Source organism: Physeter macrocephalus, chromosome 4 (assembly GCF_002837175.3).
Source record: "Physeter macrocephalus isolate SW-GA chromosome 4, ASM283717v5, whole genome shotgun sequence".
NCBI classification, from domain to species: domain Eukaryota; kingdom Metazoa; phylum Chordata; class Mammalia; order Artiodactyla; family Physeteridae; genus Physeter; species Physeter macrocephalus.
The window spans coordinates 69,303,925-69,315,086 of NC_041217.1; the positions used below are offsets into that span (position 1 = coordinate 69,303,925).

An 11,162-nucleotide genomic window follows, 5' to 3' on the forward strand; every position below is an offset into this window, starting at 1 on the left:
CCGTGTCTCTTGCATCGGCAGGCGGACTCTCAACCACTGCGCCACCAGGGAAGCCCTACATTTCATTTTTAATAAACTCTCCCAGGCGATTCAGAGCTGGAGGTCTGAGGCCCACATTTCAAGGAACTGCTCCTGAAACTACATACACATCCTCACGGCTGGAAGTTCTTTCTTTGGTCTAACCAGACTCTCTGCTGCTGTGAAACTTGTTTCGTCTGATCCTGCTTGCTTCTCTGCAGACTAAATTCTCATCAGGGTTTGGCTTGGCCCCTCACAGGCACTGGGGCAACGGTTACCACGGTAACCTAGATGGGGTGTAGGGGAAAAACCGTAACCCTGGGCCTGGCTCCTGGAGTGGCTGTCAGCAAGTCAGACACCCTGGGCCCATGCTAGGACCTTGACGGTTTGGGTCCTGACCCAAGAGTTCAGCCAAAGCAAAGTGAAGAGCCGGACGCGCCAGGGCGGGTCTTTCAGAGCCAAAGTTCCCGCTCGAGCGCCGGCGGGAATGGTCAGAGGGTGGGGTTCGTGTTCCTAAAGCCACAGCGCGCCGCCTCTACCAGCCAGAGCGGATCAGAGCGGAGGGGCGGGGCCGGGGCCGGGCGGGGGCGGGGCCGGGGCCGGAGAACGCGGGCTCTTGGTTACTATGGTAACGCGTCAACATCTAGCGTCGGTGGTGCAGTGGGTGGCGGAGGCGGTGGAGGCGCGGCGTTAGAGAGTGCGGCTGAGATGGTGAGGTCTCGGGTGTGGAGGAGAACCTCGTATGGGGGCCTCATGTGTCCTCAACTGGGTTGGGGCTCTAATCTGGGAAAGTGGGCATCTGGGAGACGGACAGAAGTTGGGTCTGGGGTCAGGAAGGCCCAGGAGCGGGGATGACACCCGTGGAAGAGGCAAGGGAAGTCCTGAGGGGGGTCCAAAAGAGAAATTAGGGGTGGGGTCGATAGCGATTGGAAATGTGATCTGGTGCTGAGCAGAGGAGGTGGGGAGAAGGGCTGTCCCAACCTTCTTCCCCCTCCCATCGGTCTGGGGCCTCCATGGGCTGGGGATTGTGGGATGTGATGTGGGAAAACCATTGGTGAGGAGGCCAGATAACAGGTTATGGTACGCGTTCTGCTTATGACCAGCAGGGTGACAATGTGTAAGTCACCTAATGTCCTGAGCCTAAGTTTTGTCTTCTGTTACTGGGGCTCTGGGTCACTCATAGGTACTCAACAGACGTTTGCAAATGAATGAATGCAGAGGGTACCATATTTGAAAGTCCCGGGAGAGGGATTGGGACTGTCTAGCAAGCCTGGGGCTCCCCAGGATGGAGAGGACAAGGGTCATGAGGGTTGAAAGGGCAGCGGGCCTGGGAGGAGGTATGAAGGTGATGTCTGGGATCCCATGAGGACGGTGTGGTCCCTGAGGAATAAGTGAGAGGGGCAGAGGATAGGTGTTGGAGCCTTGGGTTACTGGAAATAACCTTAGAATTTGTGGGTGCACACCCAGTGGCAAAGGAGTCTCTGATGTACCTGTGGACACATTTTATGCTCAGAGGTCACACTGCTTTTCTGGGACTCAGTGGTTCAAATTCAGGGCCCCCAAGTCAGGATTTCAAGAAGAGCCTTGTTAATTATAAAAGAAACAAATCTCCCACAAAGAGAATTTATGCATTTTACGATGCATATTTATCTCCAGCTCTCCTGGTGATTTACAGGCCCAGTGCTGTGTGTCGGTCTCTGAGGGCCTAGCATCACTGGCCTCTAAGGGCACACAGTAAATGTTAGTTCTCTTTTTCTCCTGTTTCAAAAATGTCATATTTCCAAGTCCAAATTAATCAGTGAGTTGCGCCTGGGCTAGACTTGTGGGCTTCGGCTCATGCAAATCAGGGACTCCCCACCCAAGGGCCACTCAAGGAGGGGTTTTGGTCTGTTGACTGAGCCCTTCTGAAGTCCTTTGGACAGGACTGGGCATATGGGCACCTTTGAGAAGCAATGGGTCAAGTTAATGATCTCTGCCCTTCTGTGAGACCAAGAGTGTGTGTGTGTGTTTGTGTGTGTTTGTGTGTGTGTGTGTGTGTGTGTGTGTGTGTATGGTGCTACTTACTAGCTTTTGAGAGTGTCTGGAGGAGTGGGGAGAGGTGATAGTTGGGGGGAGGGTCACAATTAGGCAGACCTCCAGGATTCTTACAAAAACAATGAATAACATCCCCCAGAAGGAGGGACAGGGCCTCAGTACTGAGTAGGATGTCATCTTCAAATGGTACTCCACAGATGGCCAACCTAGTCTTATCTGAGGAAAGAGGTGACCTGAATGTATCACTCAGTGGAAGGTAAGGTACCTGGTTCATGGGCATCCCCACCTTCTTAGTAACCAAAGTCTACAGAAAGCAGGAAGAATCAGGCTAAGAGCTCAAAGCCTGAATTTGCCAGCCTGCAGTGAACCTATATTCAAAAGAGACACTAGATCCCAGGGTGGAGAGGACATCCAGGAAAGGACAAGCCTTTGTCTTTGTTCAGTTGACAGGTGTTACAGTTACGTCATGGAAACTCCACACTGCCCTGTTCCAGCCCTGTTCGAGATCTGTCTTGTCGGATTTGAGCTGAACATCCCAGATCTCGGGACATCTGGCACTACAGATTTTTAAGGGCTGCACTCTCTGTGTTCAGAGTCAGGGCACCAGGTCCACTACTTTGTTTTGTAGTCAAATAAAAATAGTTCCCCCCTCCCCCTGCCCCAGTCATAAAGAGAGTTACCTACTCAGTGCAGAACATTATTCAATACAAGAAACACCTTAAGATGCTAATACTCACCTGAAATTACTGTTAAACATTCTTGTGAACTTTCTTTTAGTAACACATTCTGGGTGCATACCTTTCATATGAACATTTTTACTGCTGTATTTGCATGTTTCTTATCATCTGCTTTCTTTAACACTTAATATGGAGACTTCCCTGGTGGTCCAGTGGTTAAGAATCGGTCTTGCAATGCAGGGGTTGCTGGTCCAATCCCTGGTTGGGGAACTGAGATCCCACATGCCGTGGGGCAACTAAGCACGCGTGCCACAATTAGTGAGCCCGCGTGCCACAAGGAAAGATCCCACATGTGGCAACTAAGACCCGACACAACCAATAAATAAATATTAAACAAAAAAATAATTGAAAGCAGGGACTAGAACATATATATATATATATATATATATATATATATAAACTTAATATGTTAGGGAGATCATCCTATATCTATAATGGAGTGAAAATCATCTTCTGAATGACCAGCTAATCTTTCCACATCAGTCTCTTCCAGAGCCCCCAGCAATGGCTGAATTCTTGTAAACCTGGGATGGAATGATATTTGAAGAGACAGGGAGTCAGCTAGGTCACCAAAAGGAAAATATCAAGGCAGAGCTGGCATCTTTTTCTGTCCCAGTCCTCATCTTTGCCAATCATCCTTGTCTCCTCAGCGGTCTTTCCTTACCTTCAGGATCTGCCTTGGGAATTCCTTGGTGGCGCAGTGGTTGAGAATCTGCCTGCCAATGCAGGGGACATGGGTTTGAGCCGCGGTCTGGGGAGATCCCACATGCCGCGGAGCATCAAGGCAGAGCTGGCATCTTTTTCTGTCCCAGTCCTCATCTTTGCCAATCATCCTTGTCTCCTCAGCGGTCTTTCCTTACCTTCAGGATCTGCCTTGGGAATTCCTTGGTGGCGCAGTGGTTGAGAATCTGCCTGCCAATGCAGGGGACATGGGTTTGAGCCGCGGTCTGGGAAGATCCCACATGCCGCGGAGCAACTAAGCCTGTGCGCCGCAACTACTGAGCCTGCGCTCTAGGGCCTGCGAGCCACACCTACTGAGCCCGTGTGCCACAACTACTGAAGCCTGTGCACCTAGAGCCCGTGCTCCACAGCAAGAGAAGCCACTGCAATGAGAAGCCCGCGCACCGCAAGGACCCGCTCGCCGCAACTAGAGAAAGCCCGCGTGCAGCAGCAAAGACCCAGTGCAGCCAAAAATAAATAAATAAAATAATTTAAAAAAAAAGAGCTTCCTTCCCCCAGGGAAGACTAGCTGGTTTCTCTCTAGGTACGGCTCAGCTTCTTGGGGATATTTATTTGGTCATGCAAGAAATAAAACCAGCCCTTCACCTCCTGAAAGAACCTCTTGGCTATTGCCTCTAGCCCAGAGGGATCTAACTTTCCATTTCTGCTTGGTTCTTCATTTTTTCTAGTACTTTTACACAGTGACCTCCCTAATCCTTCTTGTTGCTTTTGGCAAAACTGGTTATTCTAACCCTGGTGTAAGGCTTGTGGCTTCAAAGTCAGCATTTCCCCAATAAGGTTTTTCAGCCACCCAACCCCAGAGCTCCTTCTTTCTGCTCTGTCCAGTGGCCGCTTTTCTGTGGTCACCATCTCTTTTGCTTCCTCTGTTCTGACTTCGAGGCTCAGGCAGTCGAGTATCTCTTGTGCGACTTCCTTTTGACCTGGGTATCAAGAGCATAGGAGAGAAGCAATGCAGTCCCAGCCCTGGAGGAACCTACAGTCTGGTGGACACCCAAGGCCAAGGGAAAAGCTTGCAGGAGCCCTTGAAAAGAAACAGGAAAACAAATGCAAAACGACAATAATGCTTTCCATCTGTGCTCCGAAGCCCTTTCTCATACATTATTTTCCACAGTGCGGAGCACATACATGATACGGAAAATGTGGAGTGGTGGCATACTCAGGAAAGGCTTCCGTCTCAATCTGGACTGCGGCTCCCAAGAGGTCATCTTGTTTGGCTTCATTCATTCATTCTTCCTCAAATACATATCGAGCTCCTACTACGTGCCAGGCACTTTTCCCCTTAGTTGTCTACAGAATTTCCACCATCTATCATGTTCCATTACCCTCCATCTTTTCTGGTTATTCCCAATGCTTTGCCTCAAGCCCACCTATAGTGGTTTCTATTCATTTCCTCTTACTCTATTTTTGGTGGAAAGGGGAGCTGTTGCTCCCCAGTTACCATATAATAACCCTTCAGAGTCTGTTATTAGGCATCCTTGGGGCTGCTGTATTTACCTTTTAATAAAGCCGAGCTTCTCTGCTCTACTATATGGGGGCTGACTGAGGCTGTAAAAGGAGGCGCCCTCTGTAAGCCTTTTGCTGGCTGTGCCACGCTGGGAGGGAAAGGGTGCACACAGCAGCGCTCGTTGTATGGAACAGAGCCAGCTGGAGAATAATTGCCCGATTTAGTGTGAAAACCTGATACAGGTGAAACAGGTGCTGCCGGGGTGGGAGGGTGTCTGTGTGGTCATGGCAGATCAGAGAGAACTTTCAAAACGCACTGTCCAGTGTTTAGTGACCTGGAATGCATCTCCCTGTCCACCCTGTCCTCTTGACAGCTGCTCCTTCCCAGGCTTGGTAGACCCGACGTGTCCAGCCCATTCCCCCAAGGTGTCCCAGCTCAGAGAACTGCGGGAGATGTGGGCTCCTCCAGAGTGAGATTTGAATCAGCTTTAGATTAAGCCTGGAGTTGTCCTGCAGTCCTCACAGAAACTGCCTCCTGGAGATAGACTTCTCCTCTTGGGTGTGAACTGAAGCTGGACTGACCTTGGGGAAAGGAGGTTGTATCAGTCAGGGTTCTTGGTTATAAGCAACAGAGCCAGAACTCGAATTTAAGGAGAAGGGAATGTATGGAGAGGATTTTGGAGCACGCACAGACTTCACACCAACGCTGGACAAGTAGGCTTGGAAAATGAGAAAAAAGGAGGCACTGCAGCCAGAACCTAGGCCTAAATCACAATCCAGAAATGATCTGGCAAAGACCCTCGATGCACTGTTGCACCTCCAGCACTGGCAGCTTTATCGTGGGCAGTTGCCGCTGGTACCCTTATCAGCATTGCCCCAGACACGGGGTGTGGCTGCCTTTGTCAGAAAGGGTTTCCATGTTCTCCTTCTTACATCGCTAGTTCCCTATTTATTGTCAGGCTTGGGGCATCTGATGGCTCAGCCTAGGGGTCCTTTGCCCAGGCTTGGAAGGCAAACATCTGGCGGTTTCAGCTTCTACATTCAGGGATGAGCCTTGTCTCTCTCACCTCATTAGATGGGGAACTCCCCAAATCTAGAAAGTACTGGATGGTTAAAAACTGACTAATGCACATTAAAGGGGTCCTGGGAGTGAAAGAGCATCATGGTGGATGCTCTGAACTGGTCTGCCTAACTGTAGCTGGCAGCTGTTAATACACTGAAGTTTATCAGGCACCAACCACCCACCAGCAGTGGGCGAAGTGCTTTTCCATCCTGAGTGTCCTCAGGTCCTCACCACAACCTTGTGAGATGGTGGGGACATGAAGGAGGTCAAATAGTAGTGTCAGTTGTGAAGGGGGTTTGGCGCTCGGGCTGAGGAGTTTGGAGGTGGACACTGTACATATCTGGGCAGGAAAGCCCACGTGGCCTCACAAGACTGTGCTTGTGGGAAACTAGAACCGAGCTGACACTGAGGTCATCCTGCCATCCTGTGTCCTTTCTCCTTCCTTCCCTGCCGCACGGTGTCTTGGTCTTCTTTAGCTGGGGACCCTCAGGAGTCCTCCTCCTCACCGAGCTAGTGTGCCAGCCTCTGCTCCTGTGGGGTGTCCCCTACGTTTCAGGGCTTACCCAGGTGCTTTCCCACACGCCCATCCAACATCCCCCCAGCACAGGCTGGCGAAGTGTCTACCTTGCCCGGGGTCCAGATGGCACTCAGTACTGATGACCCCAACTCTCTGCCTCTCCCTGCAGCCGTTAAGCACAGCCGGCATCCTGAGCTCCTCCTCTACCACTTCCAACAGGTCAAGGAATAGGCCTTGCTATCGGACCAAAGCCCTGAACTCCGAGGTGGATGAGAGCCTCTTCGGAGCTATCAAGGTAACCCTCACCCAGCCCCTCCAGGGAGCTGCCACTTGGAGGCAGTGACCCAAACTAGCGTTGCTCAGGACAAAACTAGCTCTGGGCAGGCCACCCCCTCCCAGGTAATTCTCAGACTGAAGACAGGGAGGGGTTCTGAGGCTCGAGTGCACGAGCTCGGACGCCTAGTGGGGCCCAAGCAAACGGGGCACCTGGCTTCCTCCATCATGAAATCCTTAGGTCTTCACAGCATTTAAAAATCTGTTATAACGTTGAAGGGAGTCTCAGCTGCAGAGCACTCAATATTCGCTATTTGCTCAGTGAGCGCCCCGTGATGGAAATGTTTGAGGGCCACTGGCCCAAGCTTGCAGATACAGACCAACATAATTCCCCCTCCATCGGAGAATAGCATCAGAGTGAAAAAACACAAAATCATCCTTCTTTCCCAGTTGCTCAGCTAAAACAGTTAACTTTGCTTTGGGAAAAAGGCAGGTGTTTGTTTGCAAATGTCATCCCATCTAAGAGGCTGACGACTAGAGAAGGAGAGCCAGAGTGTAACTTGGAATAACCTTGGTACACGTGATGTTCAGACGGTAAGAAGGAAGAGAGGCAAGGAGAGAAAGAGGATGAGACATGGAGAGAAGGGTGGTGAGAGATTGAGAGAGGAAAGGGACACTGCCCTGTATGTTATCTATGAAAGTTGTTAGAGTAAATCCTAAGAGTTCTCAACACAAGGAAAATGTTTTTCTCTATTTCTTTAATTTTGCATCTATGTGAGATGATGGGTGTTCCCTAAACTTATCGTGACTATCACTTCACGATGGATGTAAATCAAATCAATATGCTGTACACTTATACAGTGCTGTATGTCAACTATGTCTCAAGAAAACTGGAAGAAAAAAAAAAAAGAAAAAGAAGCAGAGGAAAGCGAAAAAGGAGAAAGACACCAGTGGTGGCGTGAATACTAGCGTGAATAGCTCTGGCTGCCGGCAGACTGGGGAGACGAGAGAGTTGATGTCTACCCCTGCCTCTCACTATCCTCACTGAGGACAAACAAGGACTTTCCAGAGTGTTCCAGATGGGCATTTTATCCACTTAGAAGATGTCCATTCTGCAGCAGTTTCCCATTGACAAGGGAAAGAATCAAAGCAATGCAATTTCACTTACAGACGTGTCGTTTGTTTGTTTTGAGTCCATGGGGAGTCTTCTAGTTAAAGTGAAGATAGATTTGGAAATGGCCGAGTTCTCCAAACTTAGTCCTGCTGACCTGCAAGAGTGTGCAGGCAAAGTAATGCCTATTCCTGGCCTGTTCTTTGGCCTTTTTTTGCTGGGTGAGGGTCCCGGAAGTCTCCCAGCCGGCAGTAGGGGGCAGAAGTGGCCTGTGGCCTGACTGAGTTGTGCCACTTGGAAGCAGAGATGGGCACCAGGTGGCAGCAGTACTCCAGGGACGGGTGTGCAAAGCGGGATTCTCCAGACAGGAAGGACCTCCGCTGAAGCCATGCCCCTGCCTCGACTCAGGACCACAGATAACTGCGTTCGTGACAAATGAAATTCTCTCCTGGGTTCAAAATTTCCTGAAAAGTGATTTCATTTGCTTATTATGTAACTCCTTCATGGTCAGAGCATGTTTAAAAAGACCTCATATATCTAATTGGTATTCTCCTTGCTGAATTCTAACTCACTGACTTCCTCACCCCATTAGATTTAAGGGCAGGTCTCCACCAGGGCCATTTAGCTATTTCTAACTTCCTCCATATGGCTTTTTTGGGGGATGAAAGTAAATGAATCATTAGAAAGGATTAAAAATAACAAATATCATAGATTGGATGAGTCCGTAACAAATTGTATGCTTCAAACCCACAGTGTGGTCAGGAGAGCTAATTATTTTTTCTTTCGTAAACCACGGAGGGAGGAGAACCTAGAGACCCCAAATTTTCATTCCTGATGGTTTTAGGTTAGGAATGGACTTTCGCTAGCAACCCTCCCCCCGCGCCCCCATCCCTCTGGGAGTATCTGTACAAGGTATAAAGAAGCCTTGCTCTCAGAAGACTTGGTCGGTACAGAGCACATCTGGCCATGTTCAAGGGCAGAGTACCCTGCTGCTCTCTCAGTGCCCTGGCTACTCTTGGTGGTCTTGCAGTCTGAGCCCCAGCCAGCCTCCCCTGCCTCTGGATGGGGTAGAAGCCCCAGGAGAGAGGAAGGCTGCACTTGAAGTTAGGGCTGACCAGCAGGAAGTGTGGTGACCAGCTTTTAAGCCGTCCTTCCTGACACCACAGCCTCTGACCCAGAGTGACAGCCCCATCGTGCTGCTCCGAGATAAGCATGCCATTCGGAAAACTCTCACTGCCCTGGGCTTGGACCACAAGCCGGAGACCGTCCAGCTCATCACCCGGGACATGGTCCGGGAACTCATGTGAGTACCTAGTGCACAGAGCCTTTCTGCTGAGGACCTCTGCATGGAGATGGGGAAACCCACCTGGTCTCATTCTGTCATTGCGGACCCCACCTCTTTCCTATTCATTTCCCCCCTTTTGTTTCTTGGTTCTCCTTTTTTCTCCATTTTTGGTTTCTTTTGTTTCTCCCCACGTTGTATCTATTACTGCCATTGCCCTTGATTCCCAGCTTCTTTCTCTTCCCTTTCTTCTGGCTGCCGTGGGTCCTATGGGGCTGGTAGAGGGGAAGTGCTTAGGGGTCCTCTCTGAGCCCCCATTAGTGTACTTTCCCATTGGTAAAGGGAAATGTCCAGATGAGTCACTTCCTTTTGGCTGCATCAAGAATAGGAAGCAAAGGGAAACTGACCAGATGCCTAATTAGCCCCTTGGCTTCTTCCCAGGCTCTGAGGCCAGAAGAGGAAATCCCCAAGGGCTCTTGGGTTCCTTTGGGATTAGCCAGCATGGCTTCCTGACTGGAGCAGCCACCTTGCTTGGGCCCCTCCTGTGGGATTTAGGCCCAGCTCAGCCATGTGAAATGAGCCAACACCATCACTCAGCGGTTTAGCTCTTGTGCTAGTGCTTCATTCTCCAAACCGTTCTTTCTACTCTGGCTCCACTCAATAAAAACTTGAATTCCCAGAAAATGCAGCCTGTGTCACAAGCTGGGGAGGCACAGCTGGGACACAGCTCCAGGAGCACTGTCTGGTCAGCTCTGGCATCAAATGGCCAGATGTGGTAGCAGCCCTGCAGATACTCTTGGGGCCCAAGAAATGTCTCCTTCTTGGACTGGTCCAGTCCTAAAAAACACATTGGAGGTGAAGTTGCTGGTGACTTGTCAGAGCTGCTGAGAGCACCGTGAGATGCTCTCTCAGATTTAGATCATTTTTTGTTATTCCAGATCCCAGATGTTTGGGGCCACGCCACCCAGTGAACCACAAGATCTTGGCTAAGCCTCAAGTCCACTCGCTCATTCGTCCACCTGCTGGACACCTCCCCTGCACCAGTTTTATTGGAGGAAGTTTAACTTCCTGCCTCCTAACCATGTACCTGCTAAATTGCCTCACCCAGAAGCATCTTTATCCCCACCCCTCTGCTCCATCTTTAATGTGTGTCATTTGTTTGTAATCATTATAATTATCTATTGGTTTGTTGAATGTGTTGGGTGGCTAGAAAGGTCTATAGACATGTCTCTGACTATTGTTTTTTTTTTTTAACATCTTTATTGGAGTATAATTGCTTTATAATGGTGTGTTAGTTTCTGCTTTACAACAAAGTGAGTCAATTATACATATACATATGTTCCCATATCTCTTCCCTCTTGTGTCTCCCTCCCTCCCACCCTCCCTATCCCACCCCTCTAGGTGGTCACAAACCACCTCGCTGATCTCCCTGTGTTTTATTCCCATCCTACCCCTAGGCTCTTCATGACATTTTTTTCCTTAGATTCCATATATATGTGTTAGCATATGGTATTTGTTTTTCTCCTTTTGACTTACTTCGCTCTGCGTGACAGACTCCAGGTCCATCCACCTCACTACAAATAGCTCAATTTTGTTTCTTTTTATGGCTTCCACACCCTCTACAGCATTTATTGTTTCTAGATTTTTTTTTTTTTTTTTTTCTGTACGCGGGCCTCTCACTGTTGTGGCTTCTCCTGTTGCAGAGCACAGGCTCCCCGGTGTGAGATGATATCTCATTGTAGTTTTGATTTGCATTTCTCTAATGATTAATGATGTTGAGCATTCTTTCATGTGTTTGTTGGCAATCTGTATATCTTCTTTGGAGAAATGTCTATTTAGGTCTTCTGCACAATAGCCAGGACACGGAAGCAACCTAAGTGTCCATCGACAGATGAATGGATAAAGAAGATGTGGCACATATATACAATGGAATATTACTCAGC

The 11,162-nt window shown here is 49.4% G+C and overlaps 1 protein-coding gene across 2 annotated transcripts in view; it reads left to right on the plus strand.

Annotated features, from left to right (window-relative positions):
* CFAP45 (cilia and flagella associated protein 45) overlaps positions 1 to 11,162 on the plus strand; it is a 43,687-nt gene that overhangs the window by 12,916 nt on the left and 19,609 nt on the right. The window contains exons 1-3 of one of the 2 annotated variants that reach the window (XM_007129614.2): positions 647 to 729; positions 6,723 to 6,848; positions 9,104 to 9,240. In XM_007129614.2, the coding sequence (XP_007129676.2) occupies positions 727 to 729; positions 6,723 to 6,848; positions 9,104 to 9,240 (266 nt within the window). In that variant the 5' untranslated portion in view covers positions 647 to 726. Of the gene's footprint in view, positions 1 to 646; positions 730 to 6,722; positions 6,849 to 9,103; positions 9,241 to 11,162 lie in introns of those variants that run through there. The other variant, XM_055083944.1, reaches the window with a different exon arrangement.